This window comes from Gymnoscopelus microlampas, assembly GCF_963454915.1.
Source record: "Gymnoscopelus microlampas genome assembly, chromosome: 11".
Taxonomy (NCBI): Eukaryota; Metazoa; Chordata; class Actinopteri; order Myctophiformes; family Myctophidae; genus Gymnoscopelus; species Gymnoscopelus microlampas.
In genome coordinates, this window is record NC_139948.1 from 4,771,700 (window position 1) to 4,794,978 (window position 23,279).

General features: G+C 40.7%; 1 protein-coding gene across 1 annotated transcript; it reads left to right on the plus strand.

Moving 5' to 3' along the window:
- Positions 1-20,412: 20,412 nt before the first annotated feature.
- LOC311054512 (uncharacterized protein) lies at positions 20,413-22,322 on the plus strand (the record flags this gene model as incomplete). Its single annotated transcript, XM_084070527.1, has 3 exons — positions 20,413-21,024; positions 21,522-21,584; positions 22,279-22,322. Exons 1-3 carry the CDS (start codon positions 20,640-20,642, stop codon positions 22,320-22,322), a joined length of 492 nt encoding a protein of 163 aa, XP_083926653.1. The 5' UTR covers positions 20,413-20,639.
- Positions 22,323-23,279: the final 957 nt, after the last annotated feature.

Consider the following 23,279-nt stretch of genomic DNA (forward strand, 5'->3'; position numbering starts at 1 on the left):
AGCAAACCGAGTTAGGGGCCCACTCAGACCTGTGTCTTTGATGGTTTTATTATTCACTCACACACAATACAAACACACACACACTAACACTTTTAGACCAGGTTATAAAAAGGGAAACACAAACCAACACAACGACAAATTACTGACATGAAATATACACACAGAACTATAAAACATATCTTACCGTCAGTCTCTCGGAGCTCACAATGGAAAATGACAAATACAGCAAAAACACCCTAGTAACTAGTAACACTGATGCATGTAGAACACTTCGTCCTGTTTGTGAGCATTCTCTCTATTTATATGGGTTTGGTCTACCCATGTGGGTGTGACCTTCTGTTGATTAATCATGTGACTTGTGTATTGTCTTAAATGTGGAAACACAGGCTTTAGGCAATCAATCAATCAGTAGCCACTGTGCCCCATCTCCTCATCTAACCTAATCAATCAATATTCTCATGTGACTCTCATGTGACTCTCACTCCCCCGCTGTGGACCCCAACACCACAGGTCAGAGCTGTGGCCTCCAGAATTGTATATACCTGTACCTACTATGACCAAATATCCCTCTGAAAATATACAGGAAGGCGCTAGAAGGCCACATATGCAGCTAACATGTCAATACAAACGCCACCGTTACATAATAATGGATTATTCCATATATGCACGCATTAACCTCTTCATTTATCTTTATAACTTCGGTTCATAAACTAAATAAGCAGGCAATACACAAGGTTGTCACACCTGGACTTGTTTCACACCAGTGTGCCTCGACAAACCATTTGGGAGGCACTGGCAGAGACAACACTAAAGTGTCATATAGTAATTCATTCTCAATTTATTTCCCACTTGTGTGCCCACAACTTGCATGTCCAGAGTAAAACCTAACCAACATAATAATGTGATGTTGTGTGTGTTTGTATCCATGTGGTACCAGCTTCCAGGGTCCAGTTCCTGACCTGCAGACTGTCAAACTGCTGGCCTTCCAGAGCAGAGACGTTCCTGTCACCGCTGTGGTGGACCATGGTGACATCCTCTCTGATGTTCTCCTCATGGTATTATTCAGGATATAATGTATATATCTTTATACGTGCCTTTAACTACTTAAAGGACGACTTTGTTTTTTTTTACAACAAGGGTTATTCTATTAGTTTGTAATGATAATAATTAAAAGATGAGTGTTAAAAAAAACATGTATTGCTTTCTATCGTTATAGTGATTTTAGTGATTTTTAACTGGGGGCGGGGGCATTCGGTCCATCGGTAAATAGTCATGAACGCAGCCTCCAATTTCCGTGAAACTTTGTACGCAGAACCCCACTAAGCCAAGGAAAAAATGCCACCCACTCATCTCATTTTAATTATTATCATTACAAACTAATAAAATAACCCTTGTTGTAAAAACATCAAAGTTGTCCTTTAAGACGTACTATCCTGCTTTCTAAAATCTCAATTTTTATCTGCCTACAAATGTATAGATTTTCGAGTAAATCAGAGTTGTTAGTACATTGGCAGTCCTGCCAAACTGAGCATCCATCAGTATTCTGAATATTGTCAGAATATTCCAGGTACATTTATCCCACTGTTGTGTGATGTTAGTGTTCATGTAATCATATCAAGTAATTGTTGTTAGGCTCTAATGCCTCGACATTAGTCCACCTGTTTGAAAAAAGTGGAGACAGTCGTTGCAGCTGAAAGGCCTTTCAATCATGAGCAGTGTTGTAGCCTCATTTAGCCAGTCGATCAGAGATCTCCGCTTATTGATGAGCATGATGACGTCTAAATGCAATGAATGGGCTGAAACTGGGTGGAAACAATTAGCACGTTTACAAAAGAAGCACTGCAGAACCATTTCAAAGACTTTAGGCAGGTCTTTCATATTATGACGGTACCAGGAGTGGTTTTCATATACTGGGTGTAGGTTTGTCAGCGCTGGTTTTCTCTGCTGTTCTAGCCCAAAACTTTCCCAGAAGTATCAGTAGGCTGATCGCCTGGTTACGTGAGACTAGCAGTGTTTATTACACGGCTTGGTTGAATGCTCGATTCTGATTGGTCAGTCATCGGTCATTATTTCTCGATAATGACCGCTGAGCTCAATAACGGACCGCTGTGTAATCAGAGACTCAGAACACCTGCTCATATCAACCTCCGCTGCTTTGTTTTATGCTTTATCCAACATGACAGCCATGTAAACAAACAACCAATGTCATTTACAACTAAACGTTGCTCTCAAGAATGTTTTTGAAAACATTTGAAGTGAGAAATAGACGATGCAATGACCGAAAAGTGATTCTATTTGATCCACTGCACTTCCTTGTTTATCGTGGCTACGGGGGAAATACCAAAACGCTCGCCCCAAAACACAGTCGCCCCGGGGCAAATCCGGCGGTATTACAGGCAAATCGGCAGTATATAGAATGGGGGGCGAGTGTGTTTTGGGGCGAGTTTTTTTCTATTTTGTCATTTGTTTTCCGAGGCAAACTCCGCCCAGCCCAATAGGCTACTTATGGAATACTTTCATTGCCGTAAGCAAGGAAATACTTCGTTTTGTTGTTACTTTTGGGTAAATTTATTTATGTATTTATTAAGTAGCCGTGTAATAAGCATTATTGAAATTTAAAGCCCTTCAGGGCGATTAACCACCTCGGCTGCGCCTCGGTGGTTAATCGCCCTGTCGGGCTTTAAATTTCAATAATGACTGCCTCCCCATGCATTATCCCTTGCTTAACCACTGCTTTCAGAAACCACCTAAGTAGGAACTGAACATGTGGTGGTTTGATAAGTAGCGAGCATGGTGTCTATAGTGTTTTTGATGTTTTTTTGTTTAGAATATGGAGTTGACATTTTTATTTTACAATATTAAAAAAAAGAAACCACTGTTGTCCAGAAAGGTACGAGCCTTAAGTCATATGTCCGTTGTCTCCCTCTAAGTTTAATATTACACATTAAAACTAAGCTTGTGTGAAAAATTAAAACTAAACTGAAATTAAAATGTAGGTTTTAAAACTAAATAGAAACTATTAAGAACATTTGTTTTCTTTTTTAAAATCAGGCTTTTACATTTTTTTCATCATAACTACACCTAATGCTAGATTCACAACAGCAGTGGTAGGGATTTGTACCTCTGCGTTTTTATACTATGTGTATGCAAAACATCTGAAACACCCACATCATCATTGTTTACTTTGATATGTGTATGTATGCCTAGTCCACGCCTATTTTAGACCACATTTGGTTGGCTGCCGCTTTGTCTCACCCAAGGGGCAAGGCTGAGATATTTACGATGAGGCCGACAAAATGGCCAGAGTGGCGCTGTTTTACCCTGCGCCGACCTGTGAGTTCAGAAAGAATTTATTTTAGCGCAAGTGAATGGGTTTTTTGACAAACTTTAGACTAGATTTTCTTACTGTAATAAAAATTGTCATAAATTCTATATGCTTCCAGTCGCTAGTTTAAAGTCTCCTTTCAATCATCAGGATATGCGTTTTGCTAAATTATGGTTCTATTTATTATAAAATTGACGATAAAGTAGGCTATTCTCTAGGAGGGGCGGGATGATTTGATTGACACGCTACACAACCAATAGCATTCATTCCCCGCCCCCCGCTCTTGATTGACAAGTTACCCAACCAATAATGGTCTGAACTCATTCTGACGCGTATTGAAAGATGGCGGACCTACAGGTCTTGCAGCAAAGGCTTCATTTTCGGTCTGTAGAAAGCAGCGGAGGGGGTTTGTCCATCTCATTTATACAGTCTATGGTCTCACCACAGATGATTTTCTTGAATTATATTTAATATAGACAGAGAATGATAGAGAGTTTTCTATGGTCTCAGATTGGACTTTGACCATTCATGTCAAGGACCCCCAAATTAATATGTATTTGGCAGCGGACCCCCACATTATGTGCCAGTTACCCCCATACAAGAGTTATGCTTTTAAGATATTTTAAAATAATATTCAAAATATTTTTTTCTTTTCAGATTCTTTTTTTTTTTAAATAGCCGATCTACAAGCTCACAATGCGTCGCAATGAGAGCTTGTTTCAACTGATTTTGGTGCTGTATTATCTAATATAGCTGGGGACCCCCTATTATTATTATTTTTTTTTTAACAATATTTATTGCAAGAAAAGAAAAGGGAAATTCATTACATTCGTTCAACTTCCACTGTTAAGAACAGTTCAAACATGCTTTATAATTGGCTTAATTTGAACCCCCATCAAAGATGGTGATGGCAAAAGAGGAAACAAAAAATCCCAGGGTGTATGTAAGAAATAAAATAAAACAAAAGGATTGGTGTCAAGAAAACCAATCATGATATATGTGCTGAGACTTCATGTTATTGTATGGACATAGAATGTCACAAGTATTTATGCTTCAATGGAGGGGTGGTGCAGGCCAGACCTGCAAACATTAATTAAAACCAAAACAAATAATAATAAAACTAAATAGAAATTGATATATAGAAATTAAAATATAAATAAGCCCAGTAAATTATGAAACTAAACTGAAATGGAAAATGATACATTGATTAGAAATAAAAAAATCACCCCCCAAACATGACAGCAGCGTTTGTAAAAGCATTCTGAGAAGACGATCATATAATAAGTGTATGACAAAAAGACAAGCCTACTATAATACAGTATGTATTAGACTAGTTTAAAATATATTCACATAAAGTACAGGAACAGAATAATATCAGTCCAACTAGTGTATAGTGTCAGTACTGTACATAATGTTCCAGGTTAGATGTCACTGTGGTGTCAGAGAGCACACATACAGTAGCTCTCTGTCACTGCAACCCAGCAGACAGCGCATGCAATCATCTGGATTAATGACCTTTTCATTAAAGCACTTGAAGCAGAAGCAGAGATTAATTGGGTCATGACTGATACCATTATTTCCCCTGGCATGGCCAGCTGGCATATTCATCCGGTTCCCATGTAATAATTGTACAAACACTGTCCTGTTATTACACCACCATGTTTGAATATATTATGACTAGTTCTCCATCTATAAAACAGGTGGCCAGCCCTCTGCACAGGCACACTGCGATGCCGTTTCCACAGGCGGTAGCTTTCCTCGTCCTGATGGGTGAGTTATTAAGTTAGTTGGTTATTATGAAATAACGTGTAAATAGTTATTTTAGTTGAGTTAGTTTTGTTGTTACACTGGAATTCACATTATCTGGAAAATCTGGCAACAAATTCCTTACCAAGACATTTCCTCACCAATGTGACACTTTTCTTTAGCGGAAACAGCGGAAGCTGTTGAAAGTTGGTGTACCCTTCAAATGTTTAATTCTGCCTTAAGAAGCTTGTGAGGGGTCAAGCTTGGGATTTTTCATGATTCTGAATCAATTGCAACCATTTGTTTTACACCAACGATGCGTTGGTGGAAAAATGGATGCACCCTCTTCCCCCACCTTTCGCTAATGTCTTTTTTTTGGAGCTTTTTAACAGCAAAAGGGGAGAAGAGAACAGCCCTGGGCTCTAGTCTCCCCATAGGATCCTGCTTTAATCGACCTCCATAAGGGGCTGTGTCCCTGCTGCTATCTGACAGTATTGCTTTCCACATACACCTGATGGTCAGTCTCAATGTTTTTTTTTTCTTTTCCCTGGAGCTGCTTGGAGAGGGGAGAGAGGACCATTTGGGCCATAATTATTTGTCAATCAAAATCAAACAACCAGACACCGGCTCTCCTATGAGCCAGTCTGGATGGATATGGATATCCCTGTCTACCTGACACACAGCCATGCATCACATCAGGTCTTAGAACTAACCACCAACTGGAACCGAATCGCCCAACTCTGCACACCGTTTTTTATTCTTTATGTGTCAGCAGACACCTTTACAAAGACATTGGTGAAGAGTCAGACATCTTTTAATAAGGACACTGTTTCCAGATTTTAACAGTATTCCCTGACTGACTATGTGACAGGGGCGCCGGATTGGAATATGACCTGGGGGGACACATCAGGGACACATGCACACGCGAACATTTTCGGCTTATTTCGGGTGGGTTTGTTGATTTTTGGGGGGGATAATTCGGTTATTTCGGTTAACCCATTAAGACCTGGAGTCAGATCTGTGTCACTTTAGATTTCTTTGGCTATTCAAAAATAGCAGATCTACAAGCTCATAGCGCGGCACCGAGTGCCGCGCTATGAGCTTGTAGATCTGCTATTTTTGAAAAATCTTGCAAAGAAAATGTTTAGATTCTTTTTCAAAAAAGTGTTAGGATTTAGATTTTTTTACAGAATCGCCTCAGGTCTTCGGTTCGCCTCGCGCTCGCGGTGGTCGCGAGGTGCGGGGGACTGGACTGATTTTTTTATTTATTAAAAAAAAAATGGCTGGACTGAATAGTGGGGGGACACAGTGTCCTTTAATTAAACAGGTGCCGGCGCCACTGCTATGTGAACTATTTTGTCAGTCAATTCATCAATGAGCTCTGTAATTGTGAGTCTGATGTTCCTTGTCCATAGCTGGTGTTTCTAACAGCCAGGGGGTTGACTGTTCATACTTTGGTCTACTGGATTACTTGAGCCTGACAAGCAAAAGTGATGTGCACGCAAATGTTCGGCCTGTGAAAAACTGGACAACACCCACCCTTGTTAGGGTGGATTTTATGATATCTGGTATCCTGGAGGCGGTAAGGACCCTTTATGATATGTATTTAACGGCGTGAAGATGTCATATGTCACTTTAATGTAAAATGTCACTTTCGCTGTGTCTGCTAAAATAACTAACACATTGATTCCGACTCTGTGCAGAATGCGATGTCTCAAACCCTCACCTGCCATTCCTGGATCATGATGGTGAGAATTGTTATAGGAGACATTAATGCAGCAGGTGTGAGGGTATAAATATAGATTATAAACTGATTAAACTGTCACTGTCATTGCTAGAAGTCAAGGTCAAGTCGAGTCATATTTATTTAGCACATTTCATAGACAGGTCTAGACTCAATGGGCCCGATTCATGAACCATACTTACGAACAAATTTGTTCTTAGACCCACTTAAGAAGTTTTTTAAGAGATTTTGGCATTCACAAATGTTTTCTTAGCTGTGATTTGTTCTTAAGTTAAGAAGAAATCTACGCATACTAGAGAGCACTCTTAGGCTGGCCTTTGAGTTCTTAAGTGTGACATGTTTGTGCAAAAATAATTAATTCTCGAAGTTTCTTCAATTCTACAGTTGTATAATATGGGATTTAAATTACAATAATATTTTTATCATATCTTTAGAGCAAAAAATGTTCTCAAAAGTGTGGTCTGGGGACCCCCAGGGGTCCTTGAGGGAGTCCCAGGGGGTCCACAGCAAACAAGGAACCCGGTTGAGTTGAAGCCCAAGCCCCATACCCACCCCATAACCCCCCACCCAACCCGACCCTCATCGCTCCCCCCCCCCGCCCTCATCGCCGCCCCCCATACCCCCACCACCATATCCCCGACATTCGCCACACCCTCATTTTCCCATCCCCTTCTTACCAAAAAGCCCCCCTATACCCACCCGTCACCCCCATCCCCATACCCCCCACACAGCCCCCTACACCCCTCCTTGCACCACCATATCACCCACCACACCCCTATTTCCACCCATTACATACCAAGCAGCTGCTACCTTAAAGACCCTCCATATCCACCCACCAGCTTTCAGTAATAAAATGTTTTATATCCACTACTAACGCTACTACTGAACATGAAATATGGATAACATGGTAATTTCAGCAAATTTACATAGATGTCTAGTGGTGATATGTTGATTAATGTGAGAGAAATAATAAAATACATTCATTAATTAAATAAAATAATTTGCTGTTCACTTCAGAAGTACCTCCAAAGAACTATTGATTTATTTATTTTTATGTTTGGAGTCTGGTGTTCAACCATCTTTAGACTTTAGTTTAGGTATTCTTTACTTCATTCTCTCAACTTTATTTCTGTGTGATTTCCTGTGATGTCTGTGAGCAGCAATCACACACAGGTGTGACTGCAGGCAGGGCCATGCAGTCATGCCTTATATGGGTATTGGTGGGGCGGCTACCTATGGTAATTTGGATTAACTGGCACACCCCTTCAAGTTACGAGGACTGGGATTCATCATCATAAGAACATAAGTTACGAACAATTCTGCCATTTAAGAACGCTTCATGAATCTGACTCGACTTCTCTTAGGAATTCACTTAGGAAGAAATGTAAGAGGAAACATTAGGAACTTATTGCTGCATGAGGCCCATTGTGCTTCAAAATAAAAACCAGAATAGGCAAAGATAAACCATGGCAAAACATATAGTCATATACAGTAGACATATACAGTATGTGTACTGTATATTGTTTTCCTTATTGGACATTCTCTTCGGTTTTTATGTCGATGTGGTTGATGCTGCTACACTAATTATTCTTGAAGATTTTTCTTATGAATTACATTTTATTTTCTTTTTTCTTTTTTCTTTTTTCTTTTTTCTTTTTTCTTTTTTCTTTTTTCTTTTCTTTTTTCTTAGCTTTATCATGTTTTGCGTTTCATATTATCTCTCACATGGCTGCTTGTATTTGGCTGCTTGTACCTGTATGAGTAGTAACAAATAAACCTTCATAGATTCTTGAATTACTGTTTAGATCATTCTTGTTATCTTGTTACAAAATGCTCACATAATGGGCAAACACATATCTTCAGAATTTGTGGATTTGAGGTGATTTTCTTAAATACATCTGGGGACTAAACAAATCATTTCTGTACACAGGGCTGGACAAATGAATTTTTGCACTGGGATCCAAATGCGTTTTGTGGAATAGATCATCTTACCGTTCCAAGAAAAATGCTGTGGCTCCCCGATATAGCTATCATTGAGGAGTATGTAAACAAATCAGCTCTTTACTGCAATAATTTAATTTTGCACACACGCACACAACACACACAACACACACTCTCTCTCGCACGCACGCACGCACGCACGCACGCACGCACGCACGCACGCACACACACACACACACACACACACACACACACACACACACACACACACACACACACAGTATATAGTGTATATACACTTTTATGAGTTTGCAGACATACAATAACAATTGCATTTTGAATGACCATACCAGTGGTCACATATGTTTAGTCCACATACGAGTTACGTTTGTCACGTGACTCTAAGCTGGCATGGAGGGATCATCACTATGCAATTTGGGAAAGTGGCATCAAAACCTTGTAGGTTGTTGAACTTGTCAGAACAGTAGGTGGAGCCACAACATAGACCAGAAACTGAACATTTACATCCAGAATGACCAGACACCACAACTGTGTCAACAGCAAAGGGGGGTTTTCTTCTGGCATTTGTCTGAGACGTTTTACATAAGGATTCAGGTGGTACCCTTATGTAATGGTACCTCGCATGGCTCATTATGATTACATTTATTTATCATTTATGATTATTTATACACGATAAGTTAAACATCTTACAGCGTGGCTCTGCAGGAGGCTACTCTACTTTACTGGAGTATTTCCAATGTTCAATACTTTTACTTCTACTTCACTACATCTCACAGGGAAATATTTTACTTTTACTCCACTACAATTATTTGAACACTTTAGTTACTAATTACTTCGCAGATATAAATTATTATATTATAAAACATACATTAACCATTTTAGCCTTGTTTTATACTGTATATAGGCTATTTGAAAATAGCAGATCTGCAAGCTCACAACATGGGTTGTGATGTTGTAGATCTGCTATTTTCAAACATTTTCTTTATTTTGATGCCAGTATGTTTGTACTTTTTCTCAGTAACATTTTGAACACTGATTTACAACACTGCAGTATTAATAGCCTACTTTTACTTAAGTAGAACATGTGAGTACTTTTTCCACCATTGCATAATGTTATGTGTATTCACTTAAAATCTTTCTCCTGCTCCTATCAGTGTATCCGACAGTGGATCCACTACAAATGGTCCGTATGTCAGGGTGTATCCCAGTGGTGAGATACGAGCGTCTCAATTTCGCAGACTGACCACCATGTGTGATATGGATCTGATGAACTTCCCCTTTGATACTCAAAAATGCAGCATCACCTTTATATCCATTATCCACACAGGTAAGTCATGCTATAACACTCATTTCTCGAGACAGACTAGCTCACACAATTTTCAAATGCAGTCAATACATCAGAAGAGCTGGACATGTGCAGAACAGAGAGCGGGTGTCATGCCTCCTCCACTTCTGTTTTGCCTTCGTAGTCATGTAAATAAATCCTAAGTAGGTCGGAGTAGCTTATTATTAGTGTGAGTGTGACTATCCTTTTTTAATGCACTAGACTAGACCAGTTTTCAACCTTTTTCATGCCCAGGACCCCTAAATTGATATACATTTGGCCGCGGACCCCCAATCTGAAAATATTTTGTGCCAGGGACAGTAGAGAAGATTTGTGTTAAAAAATACAAAATTATCCAAAATTCTTCAAACCCTTTCAATATCTTTCAAAAATGTTCAAAAATAGCCGATCTACAAGGTCGCAGCGCGGCACAAAGTGACGTGCTCTGAGCTTACATATCTGCTATTTATGAATAGCCAACGTATACAATATGGATAAAGGGGTGAAAATGTGTTAACACCTTTTGCTGGGGACCCCCTGAAACCCCCCTCAAGGACCACTGGTGGTCCCCGGACCACTGGTTGAGAACCAATGCACCCTGTGAGATGGATTGCTGAGGTGGAGTGCAGCACCGTCAGCTACCAATACTGCACATCCTAGTTATACCAAGTACTATGTTCTAATGTATGATCAATACTTAATTATGCCATTCTTTACTGATCAAAATTACTTTCATCTTCTCAGACCGAGGAATAATGTTGGATCAATTCTCGAATGGCTCTGAACTTACCCAGATTTCTGCACACAGCATGATTACGCAAGGAGAATGGGATTTCAAGACGATCACCATTAATAACTCTACTCCTACCTATGGAGGCCATTCAAGGCTTACTTATGAGGTTTTAAAAAAATACTATCATTATTTTTAAAAATCTCTTTCTATATATATATTTTTTTTTTTTACAATTTCATTATTATCTCCTTGCCTGATCTCTGTAACCTTACAAATCCAGGTCACCATAGCTAGGAGACCGATGCTGTATGCAATGAACCTCATACTGCCTCTCCTCTTCTTCCTGGTTCTGGATGTGGCTTCCTTCTTCATCAACGAGGCCAGAGGAGAAAAACTGGGCTTCAAAGTCACCCTCCTGCTGTCCATCTCTGTCTTACTGCTGATTCTCCAAGACATGCTGCCCTCCACCACTGAAAAGTTACCACAGATAGGTGAGGGAACCTTTCACACCTGGGTCTAAAGACTACACTGGGGAATAAAGTCATGCATTGTCCTTTGTTCCCCTCATTATCAATGCCGGTGTCACTCTGCCCTTCTTGTAGCTCTGTACTGCCTGGTCATCTTCTCGTTGGTGACCTTGAGTGTCCTGGAGACCATGATGGTAAGCTTCCTGGTGGACATGGATGGTTACGTCAGTCAGGATGCTCTGAACTCCACCAGCGCCTCTGAGGAGACTCTGGAAGAAACTGTCCTTCACAAAGGTATATCACACACAAAAGATACTCTCCTCACATTCAGGGACGTGCACAGATAGACTCTAGGTGGTGCTAGAGCAACTGCCCTTTGCCCTCTTGATCAGAAGTGCCTTTTTGAAAAAATTTTTTTTTTTCCAGTTTACAGCAGGGGTCTTCAACAGGGGGTCCGGGACCCCTAGGGGGTCCTCAGAGTCACTACAGGGGGTCTGCTAAATCTTTTTGTGATTTTTTACCATAACCACTCGAAACCCAGCATCCCTTTTCTGAGGAGAACTTTAGCCAAAAATAGCAGATCTACAAGGCTAGGTATAGGTCTAGAGGGAAAAAAGAGCAGATCGAGTAAACAAAAAAAAGTATAATTTAATTGAGCACCTGCCCCTCAAAATGTCTGTGCACGCCACTGCTCACATTGCTCCATCAAGAGAAATAAAGGATTAAAACTATAGACGTCTATGAAAGAGCTATGTATCATATATCAGAATCAAAAGGGGTTTATTTCATCCTTTCAGAACCTGTTGTAGATGGTGTGAATGGTGAGGAGAGAACAGTCAGTGAGAGTTTCAACATAGAGCAGCTGAGTGATGCTGTGCTGCTGAAACTGATCCTAGAGGAGGTGAAAGAGGCTCGTCAGGACTGCTTCTCTGCTGCTAGGACAGGACAAGACAAGAGGAAGTGTGGATACTACACTACACTGGCCAGATACATAGATATTGTGTTCTTGGTAATGTACATTATTACCATTGTAGCATTTCTGATGTACATGTACAATGTGTGGGTCAAAGGTCAAGTAAGAGATATTTGGTTCAAATAAGTGTTACATAGCTCTATATTCTTGTATAAATCATTGCTATAGAGTGTTTGTTCAGTAACATGGGTCTTCTCCCTGTCTCTCCAGCTCTTTGCTAAACAAAAAAGGGACCTAGTTGTCTAGAACAGAGTTTGTATGACCTGCATTTATAATCTTCACCACTGATATCTATTGAACAACCCTTCACCTCCACTGACACTAGAGGGAGCCAATAGCACATGCAGTGGGTGAGGCTGAGGACTGGGACATTTTTTACCAACTTTTAAACTTGTTTTAACCATTTAAACCCTGTATACTTTGTTGACCCCCAGGGCTCTATCCTTGGCCCCCTGCTTTGTCCACTCATACAACAAATCTCGGGAGTCAATCAGAGTTCTAAGTAATTTGATTCTCTGTCAAAATCAACAGCTGTTTCTCTCTCAGACTCACACTCACACTCACACACACACACACACACACACACACACACACACACACACACACACACACACACACACACACACACACACACACACACACACACACACACACACATACACACACACACACACACACACACGCACACACACACACACACACACACACACACTCTATCTCTCTCAACTCAATAAAGTCATTGACTTATTTCCATTGTGGTCCTATTGGTTTTGGACAAAGAAAACATTAGAGAATAGGCATTGGAACATAAATAAAACATGCAAAAAATTAAAACTGTTCACAGCATAAATAAAACAAGTTAAACAAGTGAGCAGACTATTCTACAACTCATCACCCAAATAGTCTTCTCTAGCCCTGTGGTACCCAAACCAAGCCACACTGTGATGTGTTGCTATGCTATTTTTGAGGATAGCTTTTTTGTATTCCTGTTTGAATTTGTATTTATTTTTTTGTGGGGACAATAATGACTTAATTGGCCAAAATATGGATGCCCAAACTAGAAGGAATGTGAGTACGTCTTCAATCAAAAGAGCAAGAGCAATAAAACTTGCGGGGTGCACGGCTCCAAAACATTTCTTAAGGAAGAGAATGATGCCAGAACTCATTTCATCTCCTTCAGGTACTTTTTTATTTCATTCATCAGCGCTGAAGAAGGCATATCGCTTAAATCAGGGGTGGGCAACTTTGATGATGGAGAGGGCCACTATATTTCCACACTCACTCTCCGTATTTTAACTTTTTTTGTAAATGAATGCCGTACTTCGCCATTCTACACAAAAGTTACAAAAATAGTAGATCTACAAACGCGTCACGGTGCGACGCGTTTTGAGCTTGTAGATCTGCTATTTTTGCTATTTTTGAATTGGAATCCAGATTTTTGTTTTGCTATTTTTTAATTAAAATCCTGAAAAGTAACATTTTTATTTAATTTCAAATGCATATAGTTATACTTATGTTAACTTTATGAACTTAAATACAAATACATTGGACATAAAAAAGACAATTGAATTTTAATACTAGTCATTAAGCTACTAATATTGTAACTGAAATCAGATATTAACCTGCGGGCCGCATTAAGTGAAGGTGGGGGCCGCATGTGGCCCCCTAGCCGCCAGTTGCCCATGTACGGCTTAAATGCAGCCGCCCATCATTCACTTACTCACAAAATAGGGATTCCAACAATCCTATCAATTTCATTTTTATTTAAATAAATTATATGTTTTTTTTAATATAAATATGTTTTCCAATGTGTTTTTTTCTTCTCATCCTCTAGCCTACATTAACCTCTGCCCCAGCTAGAGCGTCGTAGTTTGAAGCTTGGGGTCGCTGACCAGCTGCAGTTGACGATTTGTGAGTGAGAATGTGTTGTGTTGAGAATGTCAGACCCCACAAAGGTGAAGGTGCAAGCTTCCTGGCATGTTCAAGCATAAGACATCACAGCATACAGTATGCTTTTACTCAGAGGTCCATATGTTTATGTGTGTGTTCTGATTGCGACGCAACCAGCACATTATTGATTTGGTTAGTGACATCATTAAGGTTTCCTTTAATTGATTTTTATTATATATATATATATATATATATATATATATATATATATATATATATATATATATATATATATATATATATATATATATAATTGTATATTGTGTGTGCATATTTGTTTTTATAAAAAAAAATCCTCTTGCCAACGTACTGATGGTGTTCCTTAACGCTGAATCTACAGTACTTTCTTTTCTTGCCCTGTAACCTGTATTTTTAGCGGTGCCAACCGCTCTAAGCTTGACTTTGTCCGTATGTCCGTCCGTCCGTCCGTCCGTATCAGCACGGGATGATGAGCACGGGATTTTAAACAGCTATAACTCCAGATTGCAGCATGCCACCAAGTCCAAATATGGTATGTCGACTTAGACCACCAATAGGGACGAGCATGACTTGCTGAAGTTAGCAAAGCGGGGTCCAGGGACCCCCCGCGTATGTTATGTCCGTCCGCCCGTTTAGGGCACGGGATTTTAAACAGCTATAACTCCAGTTTGAAGCCTGCCACCAAGTCCAAATGTGGTATGTGGACTTACACCACCAATAGGGACGAGCATGAATTGCTGAAGTTATCAAAGCGGGGTCCAGGGACCCCCCGCGTATGCTATGTCAGTCCGCCCGTTTAGGGCACGGGATTTTAAACAGCTATAACTCCAGTTTGAAGCCTGCCACCAAGTCCAAATTTGGTATGTGGACTTACACCACCAATAGGGACGAGCATGAATTGCTGAAGTTATCAAAGCGGGGTCCAGGGACCCCCCGCGTATGCTATGTCCGTCCGCCCGTTTAGGGCACGGGATTTTAAACAGCTATAACTCCAGTTTGAAGCCTGCCACCAAGTCCAAATTTGGTATGTGGACTTACACCACCAATAGCGAGGCGCATGACTTGCTGACGTTATCAAAGAGGGGTCCAGGGACCCCCAGCGCCCGTATGAGCACGGGATGAGCACGGGATTTTAAACAGCTATAACTCCAGTGTGCAGCATGCCACCAAGTCCACATTTGGTATGTGGACTTAGACCACCAATAGGGACCAGCATGAATTGCTGAAGCCCCGCCCCCTCTGTCTTCCCATTGGCTGGCCTTCAAACAGCCATAACTCAAGTTCGCAGCATGCTACGGAGTACAAATTTTGTACATGGACTAAAACCAGCAATAGGGACGAACTGTAATTACTTAAGCCCCGCCCCCTCTGTCTGCCCATTGGCTGGGCTTTAAACAGCCATCATTCCAGTTTGCAGCATGCTACCAAGTACAAATTTGGTAAGTCGACTCAGACCACCAATAGGGACGAACTGAAATGAGTTAAGCCCCGCCCCAAAGGCACCGCTTCCTTCACACAGGGTGTGATTTTTTAAAACTGCTGTACTGTCCTTGTTGACTGAATTTCCCTCCCAGGATCAATAAAGGTCTTAATATCCTATATATCTTATCTATATTACGCTAATATTTTGTATCTTTTGTGATATATGCAGTCCTTTAGGGTGCCTTATGCCTAGAAATAGCCATGGAGGTTGTATGGTTAATTTGGTCCCTATTCGGGACCAAATTAACAATTTAACCTGTTGGGTTAAGTTGTGCTTAAAGACAGATATTGTAAAACAAATATATTTAGGCTGTCAAGCTCACACACTGTATTTCAAAGCAGTGTTGGGGGGAGTTTGCCTAGGCCATCATACAAGCTATAAGTGGTCTTGTCTGAGCTACAGAGTGTGGTATGGTTTGTATGCAATGCCTTGCAGACTACATGAAAAAGACGCATGCAGCAGCTCACAGGCTGTGGTTGGCCATGTCACTGCCATTGACAGACCACAAGGCTCTAAAATGTGTAGCTCACTACACATTTTTCACATTCTGTTTGTATCAACAGGATGTGTAGCGTGGATACATCTTTCAGAGGCCCATAATGGGTTAATTTTAGTCAGGAGTGGTTTCAGCTGACAGCGTATTATGTAAGTTTCCAGGGCAGGACAAATTTAAATGTATTTATTGTTTTAACTGTTAAAAATATTTAAACTTTAATCCAGTGGACTTAACAGACCAAGGACCCCTGAGAGAGACAAAGCAAGGACCCCACTACATAAATTCCTGTTCTATTATTAAACTTTTTTTTTTAAAGAAAGCATTCCATGCAATCTGATTGCATGAGTCGTTCAAAGCGCTCACCATAATTTAGCTCACTGTCTCATCAAAGTCTGTTGACTGCTGAGAGATTTCAGACTAGCTCACCCACAGGTTTTTCATTTAGTGCAGCCTTGATGGCGTCATACTCTGATGGTGCGAGGCAGAGAGCAGACCAAGACAGAGCAGTCCAAATGCAGGAGGTTTATTAGAAAACCAACACTAGGAACTTTACAAGGAAACTTCAAACACTAGGGATACACAGGGAGAACCTATTACTAGGAATATACTAGGAACAATACTATGTACTATGGACTGACACCCATGAACTGACAATCAACAACACAGGGATAGGCTACAACTAAAAGGACACAGGTGCTAATTAAAACAACTTAATACTTACTAAGGTCAATATGAGCATCAAAACAATATTTTTTTATTAGCACATGCATTTCATACATTCCATAGCAGGGCTGGACCACACATGGTCAAATGACATCATCAACTTGTGACGGGCGTTGTCCCCCTTATGTATATTTAAGATGTTTTTCTTAAATATACATAAACTTAATTTTATTTACAGACAGCAATCATAATGTGGCTTATATAATAAATAATTTAATAAAGGCTTAGCCTTTAGGGATTCTTTTAAAACTACTGCTAGCCTGCCTCTCTCACTGCTGAAAACAGAGCTTGATAAAGAGCCAGAAAAAATCCCCCATAAATTCACACCTTTGAGTGTAAATTACCTGTGTAGTGTGTGTGTGTGTGTGTGTGTGTGTGTGTGTGTGTGTGTGTGTGTGTGTGTGTGTGTGTGTGTGTGTGTGTGTGTGTGTGTGTGTGTGCGTGTGCGTGTGCGTGTGCATGTGCGCGTGTGTGTTTGGTTTGCGTGTGCGTATATGCGTGTGTGTGTGTGTGTGTGTGTGTGTGCGTGTGCGTGAGAAAGACATGGCTTTCAAATCAGCCTTTCAACCCTGTTTTCCCTTAACTTTAGATCAAGGTGAGGCCACTACAATGAGGGTCAAAGAAGAGAAGAATTAATAGGAAAGAGTATAGCACAGCAGGGTTATGTGCCCTGCTCTGCTATACTCTTTCCTACTAATTCTATTAAAACCTTGCTTGTACGCTTACAATAATGAAGAATGAATCACATCACTGCATTGTGTTGTGTTTAAAGCTCGTTTGTTGCTTTATTGCTCAAAGGACACATCTGGGGGAACAGGATGTTACTGCAATACATACACTGCAATACAGACACCCATATGGGAAAAGTACTGGGCCATTACAAAATCACAGGGGTGGCCAAGAAAGGGGAACTTTGCCGTAATGATGCATAGAGTTGCAGATCTAACGCTGGACATGATGAAAATTATAATTATTTGAATAATGTAATTTAATCAACAGTTTTGATCATGCTGAAGTATGGACTAAATCAGTGGTAACCACATTTTCAAGCCCATAAGCATTTTATTCCAATGTGTAAGCCGAGATTTACTACTACAATATGTTCCAAAAAAACACCATAAGTTAGACATCCTATTTACTTTTGTAAATAAAGTTTTTTATTCATTTAAAGTTGACACTTTTTAGGTTACTTTTTAAAACAAATTAAAACACACAGGGACATGAAATAAATTACTATTACAGATATCTAATCTTCGATGTACAATTGATTTCCTCATCAATTAATATACCGTCCCATTCAGAAGGGACGTGGGGCTTTCTACCCCAGCGGGAGGTCACACGCCAAAAGGCCTCTTGCACTAATCTGATAGAGAAAACATTGTGCGTTCATTGACGTAAAATATATAATTTAAGAAATATATAATAAACCACTACTCATGTAGATTACATATCAATAATTCATAATTGTAACTCATACAAGACACTACACTCAACTTTATGTTTTTTCTCTTTTTTTCTCTCCGTGGAGCAGCGCATTTAACGGCAGAGTAGCCTACAAGGTTGTCACATGTGCAAATAGAACATTATGAAATGTACAACCATTAAGATCTGCTTCACTCTTGTAAATATTACTGTGTTGAACCTATAAATCTAAGGGTGGCCTAACTTGTTTGGGTATTGATTAAAAGGGTTTAGTTATAATAACTAATAAAAAACACCTCCTTGTATGCAATTATCCTGGATACAAAATAAATACTCTGATACCACACCAACAGTCTAATCTAGCAGCGAGCTGCAATTAATCACAGGTAACATAGGAGGACCACTGCATTGGGTCATTGGCAGAGGTTTCAGATGTTGCAGATCTGGGTCAGTTGTGATGGCTCATGGCTGCCGCAGGCTGCAGCCATGAGCCATGTCACGCCAAGCTATTGAATTACTTACTGCACATTGCTAGACTAAAGTGCTAACCTTATCCAGTCTGTTGTATTTGAAGTTAAATGTCCGTCTAACCGGGCGCTATAATAGCCAACTACCCACCTAGGGGATTGCGCCCTAGAAAATAGTTTTTAGTAATCTTAATGAAGTAAACCACCTGAATGCATGAATTAACTCCCCACACGGTTCGCTGTACTGTTAATACTAAAGGCAGAAACGTGGATCGAGTATCAAAAAGACAATTATTCTTTATTCGCCAACAATATTTAAAATAGGATGCAGCTAATACGTTAGAAGATACATGCCATTGTGACTTCTCAATATAAACAGTCTAAACACATAATAGTGTAGCACATAAATTTCATACCAGATGTAGTAAAAGGTGTCAGGCAACTGGGGTATTCACACAACATATAGGCTGACTAAATAAACACACATGAACCGAAATCAATACATTCCTCAAAATCATAAACTTAAGAAAACTGTTTTTTTTACAGTAATGGATGACCCACATGTAAGGGAGAGCAGAGACAGCAAGGGTGTAGGGTAGGGTTTAACACCGGGATTCCCGGGATGCAGGAATCCCGGGAATCCCGAGGTTATTTACAGCGGTTTCACATTATGGCCCTGGGTGCGCACTCGAGACCGCTTGGAAGGTTTCGCGCTAGTGTGAATGTTGCGCATCGTTCCCCGAAACGGATCGCCGTTCCGTACCCGAAACCACCTCGGGAGGTAGTCTCGGGTGCGATTCTTGCGTCCTCGGGGACGGTACACTGCAATGTGAAAGCAAGCGTATCGTTTGACGGAAGTGGCCCGCTATTTGTAAAAGGTGACGGTATATAAACTCGACAAAAACAGTCAACAAAAACACGTCGCAGATCAATCCACAGGGGTTCAACCATGGCCGGATCCCGCGGCTTAATTTCATCATTAAATTATAAAATGAACCCGCGGGATGATGAAAGATTTAGTATCATCCCGCGGGTTAATTTTATCATTAACACATTACCTACTATCCACGGTTCTACTCGTGAATCAAAATGTACCCCTTTACCTGCCACGGGCTCATTCACGGTTTAAACCGTGAATGTGTTTTTTCATTGATTTACTGTATATTACACTGTTGCGCAGCCTGTGCGTTAATATTGGACCTGTAGATGAAGGGGTTAACCGAAAAAACACGTGATCAGTCAGCTGATCACAAACAGCTGTTTGCCCAAATGTGACAAAATGGAGACGGTAGTGCAGCATCGGCCATTGCGCCCAAACATTTGAGAGAGACAGAGAGTGACGGTGATCGGAGTGAAAAGAGTGGGGGTTGGTAACAGCAATAGAGTTAAAATTATTTTTGAGACAGGTCAGTCAGTGTGTGAGACAGTTTGTGAGTCAGTTAGTGATTGAGAGAGTGTGTGTGTGTGTGTGTGTGTGTGTGTGTGTGTGTGTGTGTGTGTGTGTGTGTGTGAGAGTGTGTTAGAAAGTGTGAGCGTTTGAGTGTCTTTAGTTTAGTTTTAGTTTTTTAGTTTTTAGTTTTATTTCAGTCGAGAGAAGAGGAGAAGAGAGGATCAGAGAGGAGAGGAGAGGAGAGGAGAGGAGATCATTTGGTGTAGTGTGGTCGGAGAGAGAGGAGAAAAGCTTGTAGTTATCGGGGAGAAGAGGAGAGATCATTTGGTGTGGTCGGAGAGCGGAGCAGAGAGGAGAGGAGAGGTCAGTTATAGTGATCGGGAGAGGAGAAGAAAAGAAAAGAGGAGATCAGATATAGCGTAGTATAAGATAATACTGTCTCTCTCTGTGATAATATGAGGGCAAAAAAAAACTCAAACAGGGGCGCCAAACAAGTGACCGGTTCGCTACGCCAGCAGACACTGTTGGAGTCGTTGATGACTCGGGCTACTGGGGCACAACCAGCGCCGCTTGTGGACGATAAGAAGCGGTTACGCCAGTTACTGGGATTGGGCCCATCTACTCCGGTGGACGGGGAGGACGAGCAACAGTTAGTGGGGGCGACCTCTACTACGCCCGCAACGGGCCCATCTACTCCGGTGGACGGGGAGGACGAGCAACAGTTAGTGGGGGCGACCTCTACTACGGCCGCAGCGGGCCCATCTACTGCCGCGGTACCGACCGATGGTGTTCGTCGGAGCGGCAGGACCCGTCCGGAGCCCGGAGCTCACTTCAGCAGTGGTAAGATTATTTTTTATTGTGTTTTATTGTGTGTGTTTGGTGGACTAGACACGAGAAGTTGTTGCCAGGTCTGCTTATAAGTTATAAGAGACACACACACACACACACACACACACACACACACACACACACACACACACAGAGTAGCATGGGGACACCGTCTCTGATTATGATGTTAGCCTATATATTTACTGTGCTGGTGAGTGATGCCTCATAAAAATAGCAGATCCACAAGCTTGTGAGCTTGTAGATGGCTGCTATTTTTATTCTTTTTTTTTGTAGGGGGATGCAGGTGCACAAAGCACTCTCCTCTGACCTTGTCTATAAAAATAGCAGATCTACAAGCTCGTTGTGAGTTTGTAGATCTGCTATTTTTATGGGGGAGTAGGCAGGTGTGCTTTATTGTAAGTCACTCTGTCTGGATAAGAGTGTTTGCTAAATACCTAAATTGATTTGATCTTCATAATATTTACCAAGTATTTGATATTTCATTTCAGACTTTGACATGGTTGAGGATGTGGAGGATGGCCGGACAACCCTGGCCAGACCATCTAGCAGAGGTAAGAACTTTTTCTGTATGACACTTGTACACAGGAATACAAAATTGCTAAAACCCCACAGAACAATGGTACATGTAGCCTATATATTTACCATGCATGTGTGTGGTGCCATAAAAAATGTCCAGTTCATGTCAACAAACCTTTTCAAAATCCTCTTTGATCTGAATTGGACTGACAGTAGATTCACACACAACATGGGGACACAGTCTGATTATGAAGGATGATAATGTAGCCTACAGTATATATTTACTATGTTCTATTGTGTGATGCCTTATACAATTGCTAAAACCCCACAAAACAATGGTACATGTAGGCTATATATTTATCATGCATGTGTGTGGTGCCATAACAAATAGCAGATCTACAAGCTCGTTGTGAGTTTGTAGATCTGCTCTTTTTATTCTTTTTTTTGGAGGGGGATGCATGTGCACACAGCCCCCCTGTGTGTTGATCTGAATTGGACTGACTATAGATTCACACACAACACTGTAGCACCACCAACACACTCTGTCTGATTATGAATGATGATAATGTAGGCTATATATTTACTATGTTCTATTGTCGGATGCCTTATAAAAATAGCAGATCTACAAGCTCTTTGTGAGTTTGTAGATCTGCTATTTTTAGTCGCTCTGTCTGGATACGAGTGTTTGCTAAAAGTCTAAATTGGTATTTTGTGTATGTATATTTACAGCTATCCGACAGCCCTGCCGACTTTCTACAGCTACTCCTGCCTGATTTTCTGCTCCAGGAGATATGCAACCAAACCAACTCATATGCTAAGCAGAGACTTTCAGAGAAGCCACATGCCAGAGGAAAGCGTTGGACAGCATTGACCGTTGTAGAGCTGAAGCGTTTCCTGGGGCTGCTGTTTCTGTCTGGGCTTGTTTCCAAACCTGAGCTTTCACACTACTGGTCAACCGATGAGAACCTAGTAACACCGTTCTTCGGCAGGACCATGAGCAGGAACCGCTTCCAGTTGATTTGGAGCAATCTTCACTTCAATGACACTCCTTCTAAAGACCCGATAAGTATGGCATCAAATCTTATATGCTCTGTGACTCAACGACCGGCTATCTTCACAACATGAAGCCAGACTGTGGCATCAAGTGTTCCATCCCGGATACCGTCACCTACCTGCTAGGAGGCCTTGCAGGTGAAGGATACCGATTGTGGATGGACAACCTCTACAATAGCAATCTCTACAATATAACCCTGTAACAATTGAGCACACACACACACACACCCCCCCACACACACACACACACACACACACACACACACACACTCTCTCTCTTTATTACTTTGAAAAGAAAGACTTTGAGCTGTGTTGCACTTGATATGCCATGTGATAAAATGTGTTCAAAAGCAGTTTTTTTTAAATAAAGTATTGTTTACATGACTGATGTCAATGAAGGCGAAAAATAAACGTCAAAGACTTGAAATCATTTTTTATGTCTAAACGTGTTTCTTTCACTAAAACTCTGAATCCAAGAGAAAGCTGTATGCAACTACCTCTAGCTAAAAAACAGAACATGCTATAAACTTACTTTTTTCCCAGATGAAAGAAGAGATTCTAAGCTTTATTTTGAGATATTCCATGTGTTCATAGTCCTAGCACAAAACATTCTGTGTGTCCCCAAAGATTTTTATGACTCTAAACGTGTTTATTTTACTAAATCGCTTATATCTCTG